Source organism: Macrotis lagotis, chromosome X (genome assembly GCF_037893015.1).
Source record: "Macrotis lagotis isolate mMagLag1 chromosome X, bilby.v1.9.chrom.fasta, whole genome shotgun sequence".
In the NCBI taxonomy this organism is placed as follows: Eukaryota; Metazoa; Chordata; class Mammalia; order Peramelemorphia; family Peramelidae; genus Macrotis; species Macrotis lagotis.
This window is the reverse complement of record NC_133666.1, coordinates 616,397,840-616,424,282: the sequence shown is the minus strand read 5'-3', so window position 1 is coordinate 616,424,282 and position 26,443 is coordinate 616,397,840. Positions and strand designations below refer to the sequence as shown.

Genomic DNA, 26,443 nt, shown 5'->3' with positions numbered 1-26,443 from the left:
TGTTCATGGAAAGTATGGAAGTTGATTTGTTTTGCTTTATGGTGCCATTTGTTCAATTTTTGTAAAGATTTTTTTCCCAGGGAGTAGGGGAATATATATTGGAAAGAGAGAAAATAAATGCTTTTAGAGTGAAAAAATGATTTATATAAATACAACAATAATTCTGTAAGATAGGGATTGCACTTCATATTATACCCATTTTATAGCTAGGTCACATGAGGCCTGGAGAATTCAAATGACTTTCTAAGGACATATAGCAAGTTAAGGGTGAAGTCTGTATTCAAACCCAGATCTCCTGATGTCAAATTCAATATGATTTCTAATACACTTAAATCTGTTTTTTTCTAACTCACACAGGAGCCAGAATTGGTAGTGTCAATCTAGGGTAAGGAGACAATGATCAAAAAGAGAGAGTATTTCTATTTTTAATTCTTGTTTTATTGAAGAAAAGAAAAGGAGAGAAAAAAATAGATTCCCCCCCTACCCCCATCCCTGTACACCCAGCCCTATTTCCCCTCAGGAGGGTGGGTGCTCTGGCCCTTTGTTCAGGGAAGGCCAGGGTGTAAGGAGGCTCTCTGCCTGGGCTTGGGGAGCATTGTCCAAACACTCTCCCCTGGGGGGAGGATTTGGGGGGAGTCTTAAAAAAGGATGTCCAGGGCTTGAGAGGTGAGGCCAGGGCTGCTCCTGGGAAAGCTGGCCTTTCTGATCACCAGTGTGTCCTTCCTCCCTGGCCAAGGGGTTCCTCCAGGCTGAGAAGAACCAGTCAGGTGGATTCTCTGTCTCCCACAGTCACCGTGAGAGCAGACAGAAGACCTGTTTGAGCAGGACCATGTCCTAGAATGATGTAGGGGCCACCCCCGGGCCCTTGGAGGTTTTCCCTGAACCTCATGATGGGTCCAGTCTCTGGCTCCTTTCCCTGGCCTCAGTAGGTTGGATGGTCCCCTTTGGCCAATGGCTATCAGGCCTGCCATGGGTCCCCTCCCTTTTGCCCATCTCTGTGCCCCCCTCCCAGAACCTAACACTACTGTATTCCCAGAGATGCCAATCTCTGTGCCCCAGTCAGAGGCTAGGCTACTTGGCTCTGAGGCAGTTCTTTGCGGGGAGCCAATGTTGCTTGCCTCCCTGTCCCGACCCTGCTGAACCTGCCTCCACTCCAGGGATCCTCAGGCCTGTAGGTCCCAGGGCCAGGCGCAGCAGATTTCCTCCCAGGAGCCTGGGGCAGGAGGCGGTTTGGGGGAATGGGGATAGGGGGAGAGATGAGTCCTGCCTCGTCCCCAGCCCCAGGCCCCAGCTCAGACCTCGGTCTGGAGGTCAATAATGTCTTGTCCCACCAGAGGTATCGTAGCCCCAGTCTTCTCCCATTCCACGGTTTTGAGTTCTAGTGGAGAAGGGGGGAGAAGGTCTATCTCTTTTTTCACCCAAGCGGGCGTTGTCTGACCTTTCCGGACACTGTCCCAAGGTCTTCTGTTCGGTGTCTGTTGCTTCTCTGGCTGTAAAGAGTGGAAAAGGAGGAGACCAGGAGAGAGAGAAAGATGGGCAGGGGAAAATGAGATGGAGACAGAATTAGAGAAAGACAAAAATCAGAAACAGAGACAAATATGAACCAAAACAGAGGAAAAGAGAGAGAAAAAAGGAGGGAGAGGAGAAGACAGGACAGGACAGGACAGGAGAAGAGAGGACAGAAGAGAAGAGGACAGGACAGAAGAGGACAGGACAGGTCATGAGAGGAGAGCACAGAATAGAAGAGGAGAGGAGAGGACAGGACAGGACAGAACAGGACGGAGAGAACGGGACAGGAAGAGAAAGGGAGAAAAGAGACAAGAGACCAAGAGGTTTAAATGGTTGGTATAGAATGTAGATATAGCAAGGCAGAAGGAGGGGGAGACAGAGTCAGTGCCATAGAAACAAAAGAGAGAGAAAAAAGACAGCAAAGCCAAGACAAGATGGTAGAGACAGAGAAAGAATGAAAAAGAAGAGAGTGAAATAAAAAGGTAGAGATAGAGAAGCAAAATTAGAGAGAGGCAGAGATAAAAAGATAAAATGGGGGGGAAGAGAGGCAAAGTATTATTTGGTAGATTGAATAAGTTTTTAATTATTTATTTTTGTGTGTGTACTGATGATATAGATACCTAGTGCAAAGTCAGTGGGTGCTCCCCCAGCTCTTTCCCTGGCTCTGACTGAGGCAGGCTGAGAAGCCAGGTGTCTCCAGACATCCAGTTGCCCATTCTCTGGGGGGCATCAGCTAAAATGTGGCTGGGGGTGGTGGACAGAGGATTAACCCAACTAAGCCCTGGGGGAAATAGAATACTCAGTGGCTATAATACACAACAGAGAAAGACTAACATGGGAACTAAAAAAAATGGAGAGATCACTTTAGTGTTGGTGAAATTGAGGGGGCCACGGTGGACAAAGAGGCAATAGGATTTTATCCCATCCACATTCTTACTGGGTACTCACAGAAGAAAAGGATTCTGTTCATTCCCTTTATCTGGAGAAAATAGGAGCAAACTAAGGTTCAGATTAAGGGAAGGGATTTGCCCAAGGTCACACAATGAGCCAGTCAGGGGCTTAAACCCAAGTTTGCTGACATGTCACTGAAACCCTTTACATGGAAACCCAGTGGTCTGGTCACAGCTAATCCCTGGTCTGTCCTCAGGAGGTAAGGATGGGACATGGGGGATGGGCAGGAGAAGTGGTTGCTAATAATTCTATTTATGTGTACAGTTATTTAACACTGAGTCAGTCAACAAACATCAAGTGCTTTCTATGTACTGGTTGTGCTAAGCACTAGCAATACAAAAAGAGACGGACAGTTCCTACCTCAAGCAACTCACAATCTATGAACCAAATAACAAGTACGGTGGAATAGTGCACAGAGAGCTGGCCTTGGAAGTCCAGAAGACCTGGGTTCACGTCTTGCATTTGCACAAACACTTAAAAGTTAAGCATGCGTGCACACACACTTTATATTTAAATTATATAAATACATATCTGCATGTACATGTATATACAGATATAATACTTCTAAATGTATATGTATTTTCATCTGTTTCTCTTTCTATATATATCTATATCACAGCTAGGTTGAACAGCTTTGGACATAGAGACAGGAAGACCTAAGTTCAAATACAACTTTAGACACTAATTAATTGTGTGACCCTGGGCAAGTCATTGACCTCAGTTTTCTCATCTGTAAAATATAGTAATAATGCCATCTACTTTTCAAGATTGTTGTGAGGATAAAGAGAGTGAGAAAAGTTTTGAAAAGGAACTTGCAAACTTTAAAGTTCTATATAATGTTTGCTACTCCTACAATTACCACCACCACCACCACCACCACAACCAACAACTGGGGATTTGGAAAGACTTCATGTAGGAGATGGTTCCTGAGTATTGTTTAAAGCAGGGGTGAGGAACCTTTTTTTTGTTGTCAAGGACCATTTGAATATTTATAACATTATTCTAGGGCTTTATTTAGTCAAACAATTAATTCACCCCTTAAAAGTTCCTAGATTTATTGAATTTTGAGTCCTGTTTGTGGTTGCCTTGGCAATGCCACACCAGGAAGAGGTTCCCTGCCCCTGCTTTAAAGGAAGTTAGCGTTTCATATAAGCTGAGTTGAGGAAGAATTCTCTAACCAGGTGAAACAACCTGTGCAAAGACAAAAAAAGGTAGTAAATGGAATATTATATTTAGGAAACAACCCCCTTGACAAATATGAACCAAAATGGAGGAAAAGAGAGAAAACATGGAATTCATGAAATAGAATAATAATGAAATAGAACTAGTGAGACATGGGGAACTATATTTTGGAAGGTTGAAAATTGCAATATTTTTTCCTAGATGTAATAGAGCCACCAAAGATTTGGGGGAAGAGAGTGACATGCTCAGATTTGTATTCGAGGAATATCAGTTTGGTAGCAGTGTGGTGGATGGATTGGAGAGAGGAGAGACAAAGAGGCAAGGAGATCAAGAATTAGAGTAGAAATGCCTGAAAATGAGAAGGGGAAAGATCCAAGGGTTGTAGGAGTAGAGCTGACAAGTCTTGGAGACCAATTATAATAAATGTATGCCATCTATTTTCATGAAGTATCAAGGAGGTGTATCATTCAAGAATGACTCTTAATTTCAAGTCTTGGTGAATTGAAAAGATGATGGTTCCCTCAAAAGAAATATCAAGGACTGGAGGAAGGCTAGAGTGGATTTAGTGGTGGAAATAATGAGTTCTACTTTAGACTATAGTTGAGTTAGAAAGATCTAAGTGGAGATTTCCACTAAGCCATTAGTAATACAGGGTATTGAAAACAGACTGGGCTAGATGTAGATTTGGGAGGAATCTTCACTGAGAGCAATTAAACTCATGGCTGTTGACAAGATTATCAAGGAAGAGAGTGCAAGGAAAGAAATGAATAATGTCCAAGACAAATTTTGCCCATACTTATTAGATAGAAAAATAATGATGAACCAACAAAGGAGATGAGAAGCAATAGAGCGAGAGAGAGCAGAAGGACCAAGAAGGGGCAGAATTGGAGAATATTGGGATGAGGAAGTGGGGAGGAGGGGGAGAGAGAATGGTTATTAGTTACTAGTGTTACAAGCTTCAAGGAGGTCAAGGAGAATGAAAACTGACAAAATGCCATTGCATTTAAGCAGTTAAAAAAAATCACTAGTAATCTCAGATGAGTCATTTTTCTGTTGAAAAGTGAGGTTGGAAGTCAGAATGATTGAGGAAAGTCTGGGAGGTAAGAAAAATGAAGATCATGACTTAAATAATGCTCTATTGGGAGTTTGGTTATGAAAGGGAGAAAAAATAGAGAAGGTTGCTTAGGAGGATAATGAAGCCCAAAGAAAGGTTTTTAAGGAAGGGGAATATTTGTAGGTATTAGAAAAGGTCTTGTGCATACAGAGAGATTGAAGATAAGAGAAAGGAAGGGAATGACTGATGGTTCAAGCTTTAAGAGAAGATAGGAGGGAAAAGGCTTGAAGGTAAAGATCCTCCAGGGGTTGGCCAGCACAAGGAGAAATTCTTTTTCTTTAGAAACTGGAATAAAGGGGAGACAGAACAGGGAATGATGAAGAGATGTTTTGAGGAGAGCATATTTCTCAGATTTTTTTTTTTTTGCTTTTGGCAAGGTAATGGGGTTAAGTGACTTGCCCAAGGTCACCCAGCTAGGTAACTATTAAGTGTCTGAGGCCGGATTTGAATTCAGATCCTCCTGACTCCAGGGCTGGTGCTCTATCCACCAAGGCACCTAGCTGCCCCATGGCTTCAAATTTCTCAATCAAGGAAGAGAGAGACTAGAGGACATGATGTCTGGGGAAGAGAGGGAAAAGTTTAGAATAGACATAGGGAAGGGTACGATAGAGAGGCAAGCAAGGTGGGATAAAAGGATTTTGGTTAAAGGGAAGACCCAAGTGGTATTAGGGAATATAAATTTACAATGAACTTAGGAGGTATGTGTGCTCAGGTTTTTCCAGGAGATAAAAAAAATAACAATAATAATGATGATGATTCAGTCTTGTCTGACTTTCTGTGATCCCATTTGGAGTTTTCTTGGCAAAGATGGTTTGCCATTTCCTATTCCAATTCACCTTACAGATGAGGAAACTGAGGTGAGCAGAGTTAAGTGACTTGCCCAGGGTCACATGGCTAGTAATTGTCTGAAGGTGGATTTGAATTCAGGAAGAGAAGTCTTTTTGACTCCAGGCCTGGTACTGTGCACTACGGCACCACCTAGCGCTCAAATGATGATGATAACTATCCTTTATACATGAAAGTTCAAAGCACTTTACCAACATTATTTTATTACATCTTCAAAACACCCCTAAGAGGTAGGTGTTATTATTATCCCTATTTTACAGAAGTGCCTGAAAGAACTTTACTCAAGGTCACACTTACAGGCTCAGGCGGAACTTGAATTCATATCTTTCTTATTCCAGTCAGTACCAAACTTCTCCCCACCTCTCCCCTCCCCTTCCTCTCTCTATTCTCTCCTCTCCTCTCTCCCTCTCCTTCTTTCTCTCTCCCCCTTCTCCTTCCCTTCTCTTCTCTCTCCCTCCCCCCCAGGAGACAATCAGGGTTAAGTGACTTGTCCAGGATCACACAGTTAGTAAATGTTTGAGACCAGATTTGAACTTAGGAAGATGAGTCTTCCTGCACCACAATGCCTGTCCTGTGGTCTCCTTGCCTCAAGTCTCTTCCCATTCTAGTCCATCCTCTCATCAGCTGTCAAAGTGATATTCCTAGAACACAATTCTAACCATGTCATCCCTTGCTATTCAATAAATTCCAGTGGGACTCTATTACCTCCACAAGGAACCATAAAATCCTCTCTTTGTTGTTCAAAGCCCTTCACAAATTTGTCCTCTTTTGACCTTTCTAGCTTTTGGACATCCCATTCTATCCTCTTTCCCCCTCCCCATTTCTTGCAATCTCTGACCCGGGACTGACTGACTCCATCTCCCAACTGTGAACACATTCGTGAATATGACTGTCCGTCACACCTCCATCATTCTCTCTCCTCATCACTGCCTTCAAGTTCCAGCTAAAACCCCACATTCTATGGGAGGCTTTTCACGATTTTCCTTAATTCTAGTTAGTGCTTTCCAACTGCTAATTATCTCTCTCTCTCTCAAACATTTACATATATATATATGTATATATATCATTTTTTGGCAAATATTTATATATATTGTATCACTTTATACACACACACACACATATATGTAGCATCAATCTTTTGTAAATAGTTGTCTGCATGTCATCTATCTCCTTCATTGGACAGTGAGCTCCTTAAGGGCTTTTCTTAGGATCCCCAGTGGGAAAGTACATTGACTGCTTCATAGTTGGAAGTTAACAAATGCTTTCTGATTTGATTTATTAACTAGTGGAATAAGTCAACCATGGGATCTTACTGTGAAGAGAGGAAAGGATAGCCAGAGGAAGAGAAATGGACTAGCAGAACAAGGAGGTATGGGAGAGAAAAGGAAAGGGGGGGTGCAGTAGCTTGGTGAGGAGTGCAACCTTTATAGAGAAAGGAATTTTGGAGTTCAGGATAATAGAGATGGGACCATTGCAATCTGAGATAAAGTTGGGCCAAGAGACAGGAAGTCCTGATTGCAAATTCAGACTTTCTAACTGTGTGACTCTTAACCTTTGTCTGCCTCAGTTTTCTCATGTGTAAAATGAGAATCATATTAATATTTACCTCCCAGGGTTTATGTGAAGGTAATATATGTAAAGTGCTTTGCAAATTTTAAAGGATTGTGAAATGTTAGAGACATCAATAAGATATTATCATCATCATCATCATCAAGGTTATAGTTTAGAAGGAGTGAAGGTGATGGTAAGGGAGTTGATGGAATTTGGAGATCAGAATTTTCAAGGTAACTTATAGAAGGACTGAGGAGAATCTGAGGGTAAGAAAACAGAGGTCATGACAAATGATACTTTTCTAGGAGTTTGATTCTGAAAGGATCATATATCTATATCCATCTATCTGCCTCCATATATATCCAATGTATATGAATATGTTTCCACATATATGTATATGTGTGTGTATATACACAAATACATATGTATATTTGTATGTATAAAAATATATGTATAAGAATATATGTCTAAATATATATAAAATACATACAGAGAGAAATTCATCTATATGTAACATCTATATCTGTGTCTATCCCTTTCTGTTTCTATCAATCTATGAATCCATTTCATATTTCTATCCATTCATCTCTCTCTCTCTCTCTCTATACCCCTACTTCTCTCTGTGTCTCTATCTTTCTCCCTGTATCTCTTTCTGTCTTCTCTCTTCTCTGTCTCTCTCTCTCTTCATTTATGGACTCCTTGAGAAAGCAGAGGAGAATTATCTGGAGACTAGTTGGTTACTGGAACAATAATAATTCCCATTTCAATAGTGATTTAGATTTCATTGCACTTTCTTCACAATAACCTTGTAAGTTAGATATGTTAGGTATTATCTCTATTTTATAGTGGGGAAATAGTTTCAGACAGTAATTAAGTCATTCAGTAATTAAGAGGTCATGGCTGATACCACTCGACATGTCCAAATTTCCCTCTCGTTTCTCCCTCACATAGTTTATGCATGAACCACAAAGATCATAACTGTTGTAGATTTCAGTATCATTCTCTGGGAAAAGGCTAATAATCCTCACACTACCTGCCTCACAGGGTTGTCCTGAGGAAAACATTTTGTGAATGTTAAAGAAAATAGAAATGGGAATTGTTCTTTTAACTATTAATAGATATTTATTGGGTTGAATTAGATTCACTCGACTATGCATGCTGCCATAGTGATTTTCCTAAAGTATGGATCTCAGCATGTTATCCTCCTAATCAATAATCTCCAGTTGCCTTCAGTATCTTCACCACCTGGCCCTCGCTCTTTATCTAATCTTCTTAGATTTTGTTGCCTTCCATGCACTCTACAATCCAGTTTCAATAGTCTACTTGCTCTAAAAACAATTTTTATTATTATTATCATCTCTCCTCTCTATGCCTTTACTTATCTCAGTCTCTTGGAGCCCCTGGTTTCCATCAGGACTCAGTTTCAATGCAACCAGAAGATCTCTTCCAGTCTTCTTTGTCCCCAGCTGCTAGGAACTTCCCCTTCACCCCCACTCAAGATCACCTTCCATTTATGTATGTTATTTACTTGATGCCCCCCTGTTTGAGAGCAAGCTCAGATCATTGAGGGCAGAGGCTTTTCTTTTTTTGCTCTTTTTCTGTATCTCCAGAGGCTTAACACTGTATTTAGTATATAAATAACGCATGCTTAATAACTGTTTGTTACCTGACTGAATTCAAGTCTCTCCATAGTTTCATGTCCCCCCCCTCAACCTGGTTGCCCTTTAAAAGCAAATGTACACAACCACCCAATGGTCAACAATAGTATGGCCCTTAGGGATGATCTAATCTAATCCTTGGATTTTTATAGGGAAAGAACACCCAGAAGGAAAAAGGGCTTGCTGAAGATCACCTAGTGAATTTTTTGACAAAGCAGAGATTTGTCCCAGTAATCCTAATGTTCAACTATGCTTGACTTTGAGCCCTTGGCTCTTGGATAAGGTGACTGACCTTACTCTCTGCAACAGGTGGTTCCTTCTCTTTCTCCTTCTCCGCATGCTGCAGCTTACGGTTCAGGTCCTGGAACATGTCTTGGTGGCGTTTCCGGGTGTGCATTATTTTCTGGAAAAAGGATGAAATATGGACAACAACACATGGTGGAGAAAGAAATGAATGGCTATCTCAGAGTTCCCATGAGTTTCACAAACACTGGTCTAATCCTGCCTGGCCTGAAGCTACATACAGGCCCCTACTGATGTGGCTTGGGATCCTTAGAATTTTAATCACTGAACTCTGGAACCCCACAAGAGAGCTCTCAAAGGGCATGATCTTTTCCATTAGACTTGGCTTATGACTTAAGAGTTGGGGTTCACAAAATTATGCAGAATCTCAGGTGGAATAATAATAGCTAGTATTTTGGATAGTTCTTTAAAATATGCAAAATGATATCTAATGACATATATACATATTATTTCATTTGATCTTCCTGATAATGATAATAAATAACATTTATAGAGTGCCTATGTCAGCACTTTGCAATTATCATCTCATTTGATCCTCATAACAAATCTGAGAGGTAGAGTCTATTATCTCCATCTTACAGATGAGGAAACTGAGGCTGACAGAGGTTGAGTGACTTGTCTACTTTCCAGTTTCCCTGGGATCTCTTCAAATCCCAAGGAAGATCATATTTTCACCAGAACGTCTTTCTTAACTCCTCTTAATTCCAGCACTTTCACTCAGTTAACCTTTTCCTACTTATCCTGTATATAGCTAGTTTTGTATATATTTGTTTGCATAATGTCTCTCATATTAGATTGGAAATTCCTTGGGGACAGGATATGATTTGTCTCTTTTTACATTTCCAGCACTTAAGACTTGGCTTATGTCGTGCTTGGTTATGACTTAATAGGTACTTAATAAATATTTATTGGATGGCTTGGTGTCACCCCACTAATAAGTATATGAGGCAGGATTTAAACTCAGAACTTTCTGATTACAGATCCAGAGCTCTCTTAACTCTCAAATGTCTCTCAAAAGTGCTTAATTCAGAGCCTAAGGAAAGCTTATTCCCATTCATTCTTTCCCTTGATTATGCCTCAGAAAGGACCTTGGCAGTCATCCATGCCAATGTATCCCTGAAAAGGACTCCCCACTCATACACTGGACAATGGTCATCCGTTGTTTGCTTGGAGACTTCAATGAAGGACAGCTCCCTATCCAAGACAGTTCAATATAGTTTGGATTATCTTAAATTTAGGAACTTTTTCCTAATGTCAAACCTAAATTTGCTTCTTTGCAAATATTTACTCATTTGCTCCTTAGTTTTTCCCTTCTGGAGTCAGGGATCAGAACGGCTCTAATCAATTGAGGAAACCGATGCAGAAGATAGGGGATTTATCCAGGGTCACACACTAGTAAGTGTCTGAGCTTGATTTGAACTCAGTCCTTCCTTATTCTGAATTAGGTGTTCCATCTACAGTGACACCTAGTGGTCTCTTGAGGGCAACTTTCATTTATTTCCACCATAAGTTTAACTAAGCCTCCTCAGATCTTCCAGCATCCTTATGTGACACAGATTTGATATCCTTAACCTTCTGTCTGACCTACAAAAATGTTCTTTGACTTATCAATATCTTTCCTAAATTGTGGTTTCTAAAATTGAACAATTCTTCAGATGTGAATTCAAATTCAGATTCAGATACTTATTAGTTGTGTGACTCTGGACAAGTCAAGTAACCTCTGATCAACTCAATTTCCTCATCTTTAAAATGGAGAAAATTACAATACCTACCTCCCATAATTGTTACGAGTAAAAATTTTTGCAAAACTTAAACTCTATTAAGCTATTAATGAACATCATAGAAGATAGCAGAACTATCAATTCCCTATCCCTGTAAGTTATGCCTCCCAATGCAGTGCAAATGCACATTATTTTATTTTATTTTTGGCTTTTTTGCAAGGCAATGGGGTTAAGTGACTTGCCCAAGGTCACACAGCTAGGTAATTATTAAGTATCTGAGGCCGCATTTGAACTCAGATCTTCCTGACACAAAGGCCGGTGCTCTCTCTATCCACTGTAACACCTTGCTGTCCTTTTTTATTATTTTTTGACCATCACATCACATTCGCTATTTTATTCATATTGAACTTGCAACCCCTAGATAAGCCCCAGATCTTTTCTTAACCCAGACTACTGTTAAGATATACTCTCCCTATCCTAGATTTGTGAAGTCAGTCTTATGAACTCAGGCATAAACTACCAAGGTCAGAAACTGTATATTATTCCTCAGTAAATTTCTCTATCAAACCACTGATACCCAGAAAGCAGTAGCCCTGGCTCCCCATTCAGAGGAGTAGAGAGGACAAGAATAGTTAGTGAAAGAGATACCCACCTCAAAATCCAGCTCTGCATACCGAGATTTCCTCCTCTGTGAAGATAAGGAAGAGAGAGCTCAATGTGAATATACAAGTTACTCTTAAAACATGCATGATTTTTTTTAACCAATGTCCTTACCTGACTCCCTTCCTATTCTAGCATCATGACCTTTCCTTATTCTCCTCCACTTAGGGGGAGAGGGGTGATCTGAGGTGTAGCAGGAGTCCCTGGATCACATACTTGTCCCCCTCTCCTCCCAAACTCCTTGAAATTCTATCATTACTGTTCTTGATCCTTATGATGAGAAAACACTGAAGGTGCTATCATGACTTCAGGGCCAGCAAGTTTTTCAAATCCTTTCCCATACACTGCTGTTTCAGGTTTAGATGTAGGCAGTGGTGGGATTCAGCCTGTTTGCCCAGGTCGGCAGAACCAATATCTAATTTTATGTCGAGTTCAGTGAACTGGTAGTTAAAATGGTATTTGTAATTAAGGTTTTCTCTAAGGTGGGTGCCTGGGCTGCCACCCAATGTGGAAGAAACACATTTACATTCATTATTCTTTTTTAACATTCTTCTGCACAATAGTGTTTTATAAGTGATGGGAATATTGATCAGTCTGTCCATAGGTGAAAATAATTGATGAAACTAAGCTTGTAATATACATTTATTCATTTCTTAAAACTCATTTTATTTTTGATGAAATGCTATATTTTAATTCCCTCATTTTTGTTACTTCAGTAAACTAACAGATAATGTAAAGAGAAAAGTACCAAACAAGCAGGGGGTGATAAGCTGTCATTTGTTTCCACTTTGTGTTATATCCCAAATTCCCCAGAGATATAATGAGAGTTCTGGTGGTCCCCTAATGGTGAATCTAATAGGAAGCTGGGACACAATGAACCAATAGAAATATAGATTTCAAGGTTTATCTTATCTCCCATTTCAGAAGTCATGGAAACAGAAGAAAAAAAAGAATTAGAATAGGTAAAATGAGTTTTGGTTCTGAATATGTTCCAACATTGCTATGGTCATGTGACTGCTTTCTCTCTATAAGGATACATATACTTACATAAATAATATACTATAATCTAGTTTTTTGTACCTCCTTATTGTTCTTATTTGAGTATTAAATGCATGAAATACTAAACTATCTTTCAGTATATCTTAAAATGGTCATTAGGCCAGAGAACTTGTTAATTTATTTGAATTCCACCACTGAACGTAGGCAGAAAGATATTGAAGGAGAGATAAAATTGAGAAGGTGGGGAGAGGCAGTGGAAACTCTATGAAATAAAAGTCAGGTATGGAGAAGAAAAGAGCAGTGAAATGTCTCAGTGAATAAAGTTCTGGGCCTATATGATCCAGTATGTTTGCCAAGAAAACCCCACAGCCAGCAGTTCATGGGGGCATTACTGATTGGCAATGGAGAAAAGAAGTGGAACAATGTAGAATATACTGCCTTGGTCCAAAGGAAGTACTAAATGCTTCAAAGTAGTGTCTCATTAAATCCTCATGACCAGCCTGGGAAGGAGGTGCTATGAGGTTACCCTTTTAACAGATGAGGAAACTGAGGCAGTCTGAAGTCACACAATGAGGAAATGGCTAAGGCTGATTTTAACTCGTGTTTTTCTGATTCCAGGTTCAATTACCTCTATTCACTGCCTTCGGGAGGTAGCATGATGAAAACTGGCTCTAGACTTGTACATGTTTGCCTCTTATTTGAGAGTATGGCTCTAAATTGCCCCCTAGTTTCATATTGTCAACATAGCAGTTAAGGAAAAAATATCATATTGGTCTAATTTTATATGCCACTTTGCAAAACAGAAGAGGAAGGGAGAAAGGGGAGGAAGAAGGGGAAGGAGAAGAGGAGGAAGAAGGAGGGCAAAGGGTCAGTGAAGAGAAAAGGAAAAAGGAAAGGGGAAAAGGGGAAGGGAAAAGGGGAAGGGAAAGAAAAGGAAAAGGAGAAGGGGAAGGGAAAAGGAAAAGAGAAAGGGAAGGGAAGGGAAAGGAAAATGGAAAGAAGAAGAGGGAGGGCAAAGGAAAAGGGAAGGAGAAGGGGAAAGGAAAGGGGAAAGGGAATAGGGAAGGGGAAAAGAAGAGAAAGGGAAAGGAGAAAAGAGAAGGGAAAGCAGAAAGGAAAGGTGAAGCAGAATGGGAAAGGGAAAGTGATATTAAATCTTAGATTACTAATCAGTGCCATTTTTACATTATACAATATCTCTCCTTTCTCCAGGCTATCATACAAACAGCTGCCAAAATAAAACTCAAATGAAAAGTGTGAGTGACCGTATATGTCTCCTGCTCAAATGATTTTGTTGGCTCCTTGCCATCTACAGTAGTGATTCTTAAACTTTTTTGATGTTGAGACCCCTTTATACTCTTAAAAATGAATGGGTACATCTCAAATAGCTTTTGTTTAAAACCAGTTCTAGTTATCATTATATACATGTTAGAAATTTAAATGTTATAGAACTATTATGAAAATATTTTTAATCTTGCGGACCTCTAGAAATGGTCTCAGGACCTACAGGGGCCCCTGGTATCACACTTTGAGAACCCCTAACCTTGGATCTGATCTTTCCCAGACCTTTTCCACCTGGCTCCTACCCCAATTTTCAGAATATTTTTTTACACTTTCTTTTTAAGCTCTCCAATTCAGCCAAAGCAAATTGTTTAGTATTCCCCAATCTGACCTGTCCTTTCTTGCCCAATGCAGCCTGCTGTTGCTGCTGTTGCCAAGCCTGGAAAACACCTAACTCCCTTAATCTCTCTTTGTTCTGACATCTTCATGTTCCTTCATCTTCCTCCCAGTATACCTTGTCCAGGAAGTCTTCCCAGGACCCCATGGCTGAAAGCAAACTCCTCTGCTTCACTTTCCCTAGTACACCTTTTCTTTTCTTTTCTCCTCTCCTCTCCTCTCCTCTCCTCTCCTCTCCTCTCCTCTTCTTTTTCTTTTCTTTTTGGCAAGGCAAATGGGGTTAAGTGACTTGCCCACAGTCACACAGCTAGGTAATTATTAAGTGTCTGAGGTAGAATTTGAACTCAGGTCCTCCTGACTTCAGGGCCGGTGCTTTACCCATTGCTAGAACACCATTTCTAGATTGCTTCTTCTTTTCCCTGATATACTTATTATACCTTGGATCATGTTTATCACAGTATATGTTATATTTTCTTGTTCACCTGTTATTTCCCCAAGGCCAACACAATGTGCTTTTTTTTGATGATTTATTAAGTGCCTACAGCATGCCAGACACTGCTAAAACTTGGGAAATAAAGAAAGATAAAAAACATTCCCTGTTCTCAAGGATCACAGACCGATCAGTAGTGAAGTTCCTGAAGAAATTCCACTGGTTCCTCCAAAATGTGATTTCTAATGTTTGAATATTAAGGCTGGGCACAAAACCTCACACAGAGAAGGGGTTTAGTGCATATTTGCTAAATTTTTAATTAATTTAAGTTTTATTTAAAAGGTGTCTCGTGTTGGGAGAACAGTCTTTGTTTGGCCCAGTTATCGTAGGTACTTGAACAGGAGGCGGCCACTTACCTCCAGAGAGCTCATGGAGAGTGTAGAGACTGTCTCAGTCTTGTTCACCACCCCTGTGGGTGCCCCTTCGCTGCTAGGCTCCCCTAGGTTGCTGGGGTGTGGCTCTGGGGCCAGGCTGTGTGGGGCTGGGGGTGGGGGGAGAGGCTGCTGCTGAGGTTGGGGTGGTGCTGAGGGTGGTGCTGGGGGCTGTGCAGGAGGCAGGGGTGCGGCCTGGGCCTCAGGACCGGGGGCTGGCTCCCGGGGTGGGCTCTTCACCCCATACCCTGGATCAGCTGCCATGTTGAGGTGGATGAGACGGGTCTGGGGCATGTGGTCAATATTGATGCTGTACTTCCCCTCATCCTTGGGGGGCTTGGTCCGGAGGGTGGCGGTGTTGGTGGGCAGGATCACATAGCTGGTGTCCAGCACCTTTTCCTGGGCCCGGCTCAGCTCGGAGTCCAGCTTCTTAAAGATGTCCCCATCACAGATATAGATGGACTTGGGGGTCTTGTCTTTCTTAAGAGTCAGCGTGTGGTTGGCAAACTCACCCAGGTTGACGCCACCCAGATAGTGGGGTGATCCCTGAAGGTGCATCTTGGACACGTTGGAAGGAAGACTGTTAAAGTTAGAGGGGGTTTTGGGGTGATTGAGTTTCAGTTTCTCCTCATCCTGGATGGAGGGGCGCTTCAGCGTCCCAGTGATAGTTGAGGTCCGGCAGGCTGTGATGTCCTTGTTCAATACTAAAGATAGGGAGACACAAAGCAAGAGGAGAACTCAGGACTGCCCTACTCCATGAGACGGCAAAGTCAGCGACACACTCATGCTCCCTCCCCTCCCTCCTGGGCCAGCTGTAACAGCCCCACTCAAATAGGGGTCTGGGTCTCTTCTCTGTGTGGGATGATCCTTGAAGGATCTGATAGGCTCACACTCAAATAGAAATGGATCCCCAACAAATCAACTTAGAAAACCACAAATTAACATTATCTAAGTTATACTGTATTTTTATTTTATTTTGTTAAACATTTCCCAATTATATTTTAATCTAGTTCAACTTCACTTAAACAGTGATTTGACACCTCTGAGAAAGGGCATTACATAACTCTGGACTCTTGTCTTATCTCTGATAAAAACATGTTATACTATTTTAACAGAGAGAATCCAATAGGCTAAGCTTTGGCAACCTTACCCCATTCTATGTGGTCTGTGATGCTTAAAGATACTAACAGACTAACAAAGCAGATCACACACAAAAAGGGCCACTACTTGATTTATCATTCACTGAATCAATGTAAAACAATTTCATTCTTCCTAAGAAAATGGTTCTTATGAAAAACTTTTGGCAAGAACAAGGTCCAGAGAAGGGAAGCTGCTCATGCTAAAAAACTGTGTAACAATCAGTTCTGCCCCACAATGCCCTCCTCTGGTGGATAGCTATTTTCACAGTCATACCTCACAAAGTAAATTATCTCCCTCTCTGATGCACTGATCATGAAATATTTGATATTTATCTAAATTTGATGATTTTTACTTAACTTAAACTATGTGATACATAAGGAGAGGTACCCTATCTCATCTAAACTTTGCATCACTCCCAGTATCAAACAGTGATCTGAAGAGAATAGTATATGTGTTGGATTGTGTTTGATAGTAGTGAGCTTCCCATTCCTAGAGGTATTCTGGTAAGTGAAAGCTAAAGGAACATTTATAGCTGGAGGGAGTTGCTTTTCAGCTATGGTTTGGATGATGTGCCTAAAAGGTCCCTTTGAAATTTTGATATCTTGTGACACTGTGACTGTGCCAAGCTGAGACATCTCTATCCCTGGAGAATGATAAGGTACCCTTAAAGTCAAAATGATTTAACTTACTATTTTCAGGTTAAGGGTGTATGAACTGAGCAGGCAGTAATCTATTCAAATGAACCAAAATTTCAGATTCAGAAAGGATCTGGGAAGTCATATATTCCAAAATTCTATTAATGGCTAGAATGGTAGAACTAAAAGTTATTTTTAAAAGTGGGTTAGAAAGGGAAGAGTTCTAAATAAAATTGTCTCTAACTCAAAATAAGGAATTGTCCCTTTAAAAAATGGAACTGAGGGGCGGCTAGGTGGTGCTGTGGATAGAGCACCAGCCCTGGAGTCAGGAGTACTTGAGTTCAAATCCGGCCTCAGACACTTAATAATTACCTGTGTGGCCTTGGGCAAGCCACTTAACCCCATTTGCCCTGCAAATTTTTTTTAAATACTGGAACTAGCTGTTTCTGGAGTTGGGGGGATGGAGAATAGTAGGATCATCAGTAAAATCACATAATCTGTGAATTTCAGAGATCACAGAAGTCATTTAGACCAACTTGTTCCTGAATGAGATAGCTAAATGTCCTTTGAAATTTATCCAAGCTCTGGAGTTAGGTGATTGGAATATTTAAGGTTATTGTAGTTTATTCCAGCAAGATGGGACAGAGGGTGTCTCTCTTGAGATCTTTGTTCCCCTTCTCCCTCAAGTCTAAAAGGGAGGAGAGGTGACCACTTCCCTAAAGTTACATAGGCAATGACAGATTAGGGGAATTTCTCCCCAATATTCCATGTTGAACTACCAATTTTCTTTATTTTTTTTGCAAGGCAATGGGGCTAAGTGACTTGCCCAAGGTCTCACACAGCTGAGTAATTACTAGAAATGTCTGAGGACAGATTTGAACTCAGGTCCTCCTGACTCTAGGGCTGGTGCTGTATCCACTGTGCCATCTAGCTGCCCCTGAACTACTTCAAATGAATTTGGTAATTTTATGCTTTGAGATCCCTGGGATAGGAGGTGGGTGTTCCCTGACAAAAGTGGCATTTTTTGAGTTTCTTTTTAGATAGGCTATCCAAAATTGGATGCACTGATCCACAGTAGCAGAAGTCCATAGAAATTTTAAGGGCCCTGTAGGTCCTCTGATATAACTTTTTCCACTTTACCCGAGTAGTTCTCTCTTTCCATAGTCTTTTCTTGAATCCTTCCTCTATTGATTATCACAAGTCTCTGAAATAGTAGTATTCTCATTTTACAGTAGAGAAAACTGAGACCCAGATGTCTAATGAAGACTTGTCTAAGTTCACATAGTGAAGTAGATAGAGTGATGGACCTGGATTCCAGAAGATCAGAGTTCAAATGCAGCCTTAGATACCTCCTAGTTATGTGACCCTGGGCAAGCCACTTCATTGCTATCTGCTTTAGTTTTCTCATCTGTGAAATGGTGCTAATAATTGCCCTTACTTTCCAGGACTGTTAAGAGGATCAAATGAAATATTATTTTAAAAATGCTTAGCATATTGCCTTACTAAATGCTTGCTGAAAACAAAATAAGGCACTTTGCAAACTTTAAAGCACTGTATAATTATTATTACCACCAAAACAACCATGACGCAGCTTACTAATGTTGGCATCAAACAGGTGATGGCTTTTCCTGAGTAATACTGATCATTTGGTAGGATTACCTACCATAATGGTTAAAGTAGAATTGGGAATATTGTTCCAGAGTCTACACTGAATGGCCAACCTCCATGTTATCCAGATTTTCAATCTTAGAGGAGGAGCCCAGGCCAGTTTGGAGAGTGGGACCCAGATCCAGGACAATACAAACAATATGAACAAACACACACAGACACACAAGCACATTTGTCTTCTGCAGGAACCCCAAGTTATGCAGATGGAAGGGTCCAGGCTGCAAAAGAAAGCATTAAGTTGTGGGCAAGGAAGTCTGAGATGAAGTGAATGAAGGACAAGAGCTAAGGCCAGGGCCTGCTGACAGTTGTTCACCAATAACTCAGACTAAGAGGTCAGGAAAGGGAGTCTAGGAAGTCAGAAAGGAGAAATGGTAGACTGGGGAATGGGGAATGGATGTGTTTTTCTCAAAAGCAATTGCATTAAGGCAATATATTCTACTACAGAAGAATTGTGTCAACAAAGGTAGCTGACCTTGGTGGAAGTGACTGAGCATAAACACGGATACCAGCCTATGTGAAGGGACTGGCTATCCAGTGGATCTGATCCTCCTGAAGGGGAGTGTATGCCAGTGAGAATCTATCAGAACTTGGGCATGGGAGTCAAGGGGGTGTACAACCAGAAGGACCTGATTATATCCCTTTTCAAAGGTTAGGGGAGCAAGGAAGAGCAAGGTCGGATTTCAATCTTTCCACAGATCAGTGTTCAGATTATGGATGATCTTTTTAAGATCTTTCTAAGAAGGTCTTTCTAAGAACATAAGATCATAGAATTTAGAATTGGAAGAGATTTTACATATCTGGAAGAAGGGGGGGGAAGGGGAAGGTCCCTGTGAAATAGGAATGGAAACATGGACTTTTTGAGGGCAGGATCTGCACCTTGGGGCTGTCTCTTAGCGTCAGGGTTCCCCCAAGGGCAGAAATACATAATAGGAAATCAGATCTTATGACCTCATTTGTTCTTTTTGCTATGTCATACCTACAAACAAGGTTCCTTCCAGACCTGACATTTCATGTTCTGGGCAAGGTCCTTTCTAATTATTAACCTTTTCTGCTCTGTCTTGTATGCCCCAAGACCTTAGAGCTGTCTGCTGACTTAGGGGATAGAATACTTGGCTTAATTAAGCCACAAGCTGTAAAGAGAGAGTTTCCCTTTCCATTCCCTCTATTAGCTCAGATCCAATTATCAGACAGGTAGGAAAAACCTGCGAAGGAGAAATCCAGATCTACAGTAATAGATTTTTTTTTTAAACCAGCTTATTTGCTGAGTAAGGGAAGGGCAGAAAGGAAGAGGCTTGATGAGGGGAGCTCAGGGCATGGGGAATGGGCAAGGCTCTTGGGGCCCCTGTCTCCTAGAATGGAGGGAAACAGAATTTTGGTAAAGGAGGGAATCTGCTATTTTGGCCCATTTTAGAAGGAAAGGAGATTGTCTCTGTGGAAAGGGAACAGGAATATGAGGGTAGAATCTGTAGCTTTTCATCTGAATCTTCTCCCTAAGAGGGATTCCCTGATGACAGATTGTGACTTTCCTTTGAATTCAGCATTCCCCAAGGGCCTCAAAGTGTTTCCTCCTCTAGGCTAGATTTTCTAGAGGTGCTTCTGGCTCTTTCCCTTTCTTTTCTATATATCCTCCCATTAGGTTCTTGACTGTGGCCATACAGAGTGCACACTATTAGGTGATGAATTGGCTTAACACTGGGGAAAACAGTATAGGCATGAAGAATTATGGGCTGGTCAGAATGAGCCATATTTAGGGACACAGGGGAACTGGGAGATAAAAGAAGGCATTGGTATCCGAGGAAGACTGTTCTTCATCTAATCTGGAGCAAAACCAAATTACTTCCTAGTCTGGAATCAGACAGGGGAGACTCAAGGAAAGGAAATGGTGAAATGGGGAGGAAGGGAAGGGATAAGCTAAGAAAGATGGCAGCAGTACAGCCCGAGTCCAGAAGCAGGAAGCTAGGAGAAGAAAGACATAAACACCCATATTCCAACATGCACCCTCTCTACCACCCCCCCATCACATACAGATTTTGCACAAACAAGGTCACAAAGTAAAGAGAAAGCCAAGGCGGACCCCCAAATGCAGGTCGCTTGTTGATTTCTCACCTGTCAGGTGCTCACCTGATCTACAGGCCATATCCACATCCTTCTCAAAATCAGTCTGAAAGACAGAGAGGAGAGGCCAGGGTGAACGGGAAAGGGGTGTGGGGAAAGGAGTTTACATCACCGTAGATAACCACCAGAACTTTTTTTTATGCAGAAAGCCTTGACTTACTTGAAACGTGAGTTTTCTGAGATAGTTGGTATATTGTTATTGCTTTGGGGGGGGGAGGGGTGTTACAGTAGCAAATTCCAGGTTTGTGAGTTCTAGCCACTTCCCTCCATTACATCCCTCCAAATCAATTGATGGTATGCCCATACTGGTCTATTTGTTTTTGCTGATAATTGATGTTTCATCTCCATCTCTTTGCCTGGATATCCACCATCTCTAGAATCTTCTCCCTGCTCATCTTTGACTTTTAGATTCTCTGGTTGCTCAAGCACTACCGTCTAAAATAAGACTTTCTTAATTTGTGAGGGCCCTCCCTCTTTAATAACTTTGTATTTATTGATTTGATAACCACACTGAATAGCCACAAAATAGATATGTGTATATATTGTCTTAGACAAGTGTATAAAAGGACTGAAAGATTGAAAGACTGGTCCAGAGATGTGCTGGAGGCAGAACTCCCTATTCTGCTGTTCGTACCATTAGCCTTACTTTAAATATAAGTGGACTTTATGCCCACTATGGCACACTAACTCCCTAACAGCTCTCATATCTTTAATGCTTCAAGGTTCACAAAGCATTAGTGAAGTGAAGTAGGCAGAACAAGAATTATAATCCCCATTTTATAGATGAAAAAATAACTGAGGTTTAGAGGTAAAATGATTTGCCATGAGTTATATAACCTGTAAGGGTATTAGGATTAAAACCCAGGTCTTTGAGTGCTCAGCTATTTCAAATAAACCATGAAAATGCACCTACCTACAGTGCTGTAGTGAGGATTAAATGAGATAGCCTATGTAAAGAGCTTTGCAAATCTTCGAGTAATTATCTATCTATTTATCTATCTATCATCTATCTAGCTATTCCTGCCAATTTATTATGCATATCAATGGAAGGCAGAAAGAAATATGTTCCCCTTCCTTTAACTTTCCCTAACCCTGTGCTAACTCCTTTATCAAACTGATCATATTAATTTGACTTATAGTTATCACCATCCAAATATGGTTCTCTTTACTGTATATATACACATACACATATATATATACATATATATATACATATATATATATATATATATATATACATATTTTTTTTAAACTCCATGAGGGCAGGGAGTTGTTCTGAGTCTGGACAGCCACTAGTCATGGAGGGTGTAGAGGTTCAAATGAACCTAGTATGAGGTATACTATGACAAACAACCTCCCTCTCACCACTCAAACCAGAAGTGCTTAGGTCTTCCTGTCTCTCTCTGTCTATTTGTCTTTCTCTACTGCGTTTTCTACAGCACAGGGTCTCATCTCCTCTTATGTACTAATCTCATTGTGGTTTATAACAAGAGAAGGTAGGCTGGGGGTGGCCTTTGGAGAACTTCAAAGTTCTATTTAAGACTCCAAGCTGCACCTTGAAACAAAGGCCCTTCTTTTAGACACCCATCTTCCTTTGATGATATAACTATAAGGGTAAGGAGGCTAGACTCAAAGGCATTTCTTATTGGGTTTTTTTTTTAGTTCAGACTCTATGATCCTATCATGGCTGACCCTGTAAGTTAACAGGAAAAGCCAGGAGGGATCCCAGCTTTGAAACAGAAGAGGAAGGAAATTAGGTTTAATTTAGGCTTGAGAGAGGCCATAGCATGCTTGACTTTCACAAGCCAGGCCAGGGCTGATCTCTCAGACTCCATCAAGGCAACATTTCTGGGTATTTTCTCTGTTATATTCTCTCCCTACTAAGGCAGTTCAACAACTATTTTGTAATGTCTTCTCTTCAAGAGTCACCTAGAACATTGGAAAATAAGAGACTTCCTCAGGTGACACATTTATTATGTGTCTGAGGTAGAGAATCTGAGGCTGGCAAAGCTTGTGTGAAAATCCCAAACTTCTATCTCGAGTGAACTCAGGATAGCAAGGAGATTTCCAAGTCAAGGTGAGACCCAGGAGGTGGGAACAGAACAGAAGAGACCTATAGCCTCATAGTTTTAGAGACCATTCAGAAAATAACCTAGATGGGTCCACATCTACTTCTAAGGCTCAATCTTCTAAGCACAGACTGAGATCTAGGAAGTCCACCTAAAGTTTTTTTCTTTCTTTCTATATTTTTTTGGCTAGGCACTTGGGAGTCAGTGACTTGAGCATGGTCACACGGTTAGTAAGTACTGAATGTGGAGACCAGATCTGAACTCAGGTCCTCCTGAATCCAGGACCAGTGCTCTATCCACTATACTAGCTAGATGCTCCATGAGCCCATCTAATCTGAAAGAAGAATCCTCCTCAAAACAGTCAGGTCATGTGGTTATCTGATCTTCCCTTCAAGACGTCCAGAGACAGTAAAACTGATACTTCTCAGGTGGGTGGTCATATTCCATTCTGGGGGCAGCTCTAAACTTTTAAGAATTTTTTTTTCCTTTCATGAAGTTTAAGTCTGCTTCTCTGTCACCTACACCCATTGCATCTAGTTCTGCTCTGGTACCAAGCAAAAGAAGTTTTATTCCCCTGCCACATAAAGGTCTCTTGGTTATTCAAATATAACTTCCTTAGCACCCCTAAATCATTTCTCAGCCAGGCCAAATATCCCATATCCAAGAGACTAAGCATGTTGTTGCTGCTGCTGATAGATTCTATTTCTGCAATAAAGTAAGGTGTGCAAAACATTTATTAGGTAGATAGAACTGCAAATGTGATTTATCCTCATTTCACAAATGAGGAAATAGAGGGTCAGAGGCTCCCGTGACTGTGACCTCCAGGCTCAGCTGTGGTTAGGAGCACACGAAGGCACTGGGTCCTACCATGAGCTGTGCATGACCATTCTGGAAAGATCCCCCTGAGTCACCATTGCCTTCCTCTTGGCGGTCTACCACTCGGCACTTTACAGCATCCTGGACCTGGGGGGAAAGAGAGTATAGAGTGGTCAGGAAGAATGCAGCACCACACTAACAACTAAAACAATAACAACATAGTCCTCATCTCTGCAAAGTCAGCCTACCTAACATCTACCTGCAAGGGTTGTCAATGTTGGAAAAGACTGTGATTTCCATAGATTTGGGGGTCAATAAGGACAATCCTATTTGCTGAAAGGAAAAAGAAATTAAGTAATAACAGCTTACTGTTATAGTCCCCTTAAGTTTTACAAATTGCCTCCCTCACTGCAGCCCCTCTGAGATAGGCTTGTTACCCTTCAATCTTTAAGAAGACCATGATATCCATTTTACAGTTGAGAAAAACTGTTATTTCACACAAGGTGAAATAACAATGTCAAACAGAAAGTAGATGTCAGCATTGGACATCAGATGCATTCCTTCTAGGCTTAAAGCTGGCAGTCCTTCCATTGGTGTGTGAGGATGATCACCGTGTGGTGTCTTGATAAATTAGAAAGAGTTCCACCCCTAGAATCAGAGAACCTGGACTCAAATCTGACCTCTGATATTTATCTGTGTGATTTAAAGCAATGATGAATTTAAAGCAATGATGATGGTGATGATGATGATGATGATGATGATGATGATAATGATAATATTTTACAGGACTTTAAAATTTACAAAAAACCTTTACAAATATATCTCATTTGAACCTCACAACTACTCTAAGAAATTAGTGTGTTTACCTCCAGTTTCCGGGTGAGAAGATGGAAGTTCAGAGAGGTGCCATGGATTCTACATTTAACTGTTGCCTCACCCCTGGCTGATTCAGCAAGGTACTTAACATTGTTATATCCTAATTTCTTTCTCTGTCAACTGAGGATGTTGGATTATTCGATTTCTGAGGTTCCTTTCAGCAGTAGACCTATGATATTAATGAACCCTTAGCTTTTTTTTTTTTTTAGGTTTTTGCTAGGTAATGGGGTTAAGTGGCCCAAGGCCACACAGATAGGTAATTATTAAGTTTCTGATACTGGATTTGAACCCAGGTACTCCTGACTCCAGGGCCGGTGCTTTATCCACTGTGCCACCTAGCTGCCCCAAACCCTTAAGCTTCTAATGACATGATTCAGTGGTGACAAATTCTCTTCAGAAAGGACACTGATGTTATCTGACTGCACCATGATTTTTAAAAGAACTTTGCCATGTTTCGATAGTGGTAACAACTTATATTGAAGAGAACCATATCAGCAAGAACATCAGATTCTGGTAAAGAGGAATAAAATGTTTACATAAAGTGAATTATGTTGTAATAAGAACAACAAGCTATGTGGGAGACACTATAAGAGATCTCTAGCTTTGAGGAGAGTATCTTCCTTCTCTACCAGGGTTGGCATCTGCTGGGTTGACAAGTCTTTCAGTAACTACTGCTCTCAACCCTTTCTGCCCTCCTGGTTCATTGCATTCTCTGAAAGCCCCATGACATCATTTGCAAATTTGTTTTATTCTAAATCTGTTCATTTTACACTCTTTCCATCTTCAGCTCTTCAAAAAGACTTGAATCCCTTCAGAAGATATTGTATCCCTGGCTGCCAACCCTCTCACTGGAGACTCTTTTGCTCATGAACTCCAAAATGCTGTGTACAAAGGAAGAAAAGGAATCCACTGTTCTTCTGTCTTACTCGCAGACCATCCCTTTACCACCATCACCCAATATGAGGTTCCCTCCATTTGCATCTCTCCTGGTTCAAATTCTTGTTAAAGTTACCTAACAATCTCTAGGATATTCTTCCTACTTTAAAATAAGGTGAAGAAGTCCACTATTTGGTTCAGTTTTACTCTTTATTAAATTCTGACCTCACATTTGGAAACTTTAATATATGCATAATGTGCCTTTGACCCTCTACCCTCCAGTTCATAAGCCTTCTTACTTCCCATGACTTAATTGTTCAGCTACCAACAGGGATGGTCACATCTGAGATCTCACTATAAACCACAATTTTGTCACATTCATAACCTTCAATTCTAAAGTATTCCCTGTGATAATAAATCACCTACTTTCATTTCTTCTTCTGTCCGACTCTTCTTAAAGACTTATTCTTCTTTCATCTTTCCCTACCAATAGGGAAAATACCTCTATCTCTTCTACCATCATTCTTTACAAAATCTTTATCCTATGGCTGACCAGTCAGTTATTCTCTAAATCACTGCTCATTCACTTGATCCCTTTCTAGCTCTTCTTTGTGGGTTGTCTTCCCCAATTAAACTGTAACCTACTTGAAGGCAAGGATTGCTTCACTTGCTTATATTTGGATCCTAAGTGCTTAGCAATGCCTGGAGGTAGTGAGCATTGAGTCAATGATCTATTCATCTGTCTACCCTATTTATGAGTTTATCTATTACATTCTATTTAAACTATTTAATATTTACCTCTTTCATCTCCATGATCCATCTATCATCTATCTATTATATATTATCTATTTGTATAGCTGTCTGTCTATCTATCTATCCATTCATCCTTTTTATCTCTCTTAACAATATTTTTCAAAATCTGTTGAAATTAAGGAAATTATGTCCATTCACCCTCTTGCCCCCAAAAGAAGGTAACCAGTTCAAATAAAGGGGATTGGCCATTAAAGGAGAGTTGATTCTGCTGGAAGGGAGTTTGTCAATGAGAATATGAAAGTCTGAATTGCCTGGGAATGTTATCTGTTGTGAGCTAGTTACATTACACTAAGGAGAAAAAGAGAGAAATTCATATGATCGATCATACAATCACAGATTTAAAGCTGAGAGGGACCTTATTGGGTCATCCAGTCTAACCTCATCATGAGTTAACAATGATATT

The 26,443-nt window shown here is 40.7% G+C and overlaps 1 protein-coding gene across 4 annotated transcripts in view; it reads right to left on the bottom strand.

Moving 5' to 3' along the window:
- Nucleotides 1-469: 469 nt before the first annotated feature.
- ADGRB1 (adhesion G protein-coupled receptor B1) overlaps nt 470-26,443 on the bottom strand; it is a 268,497-nt gene continuing 242,523 nt past the window's right edge. For 2 of the 4 annotated variants that reach the window (XM_074202856.1, XM_074202858.1), the window contains 6 exons: nt 23,527-23,622; nt 20,582-20,636; nt 15,018-15,736; nt 11,488-11,523; nt 9,104-9,214; nt 470-1,490 (listed from right to left, as the gene is read on the bottom strand). In XM_074202856.1, coding sequence (XP_074058957.1) covers nt 1,293-1,490; nt 9,104-9,214; nt 11,488-11,523; nt 15,018-15,736; nt 20,582-20,636; nt 23,527-23,622 — 1,215 coding nt within the window. In that variant the 3' untranslated portion in view covers nt 470-1,292. The remainder of the gene's footprint in view (nt 1,491-9,103; nt 9,215-11,487; nt 11,524-15,017; nt 15,737-20,581; nt 20,637-23,526; nt 23,623-26,443) is intronic. The other 2 variants (XM_074202857.1, XM_074202859.1) reach the window with 1 other exon arrangement.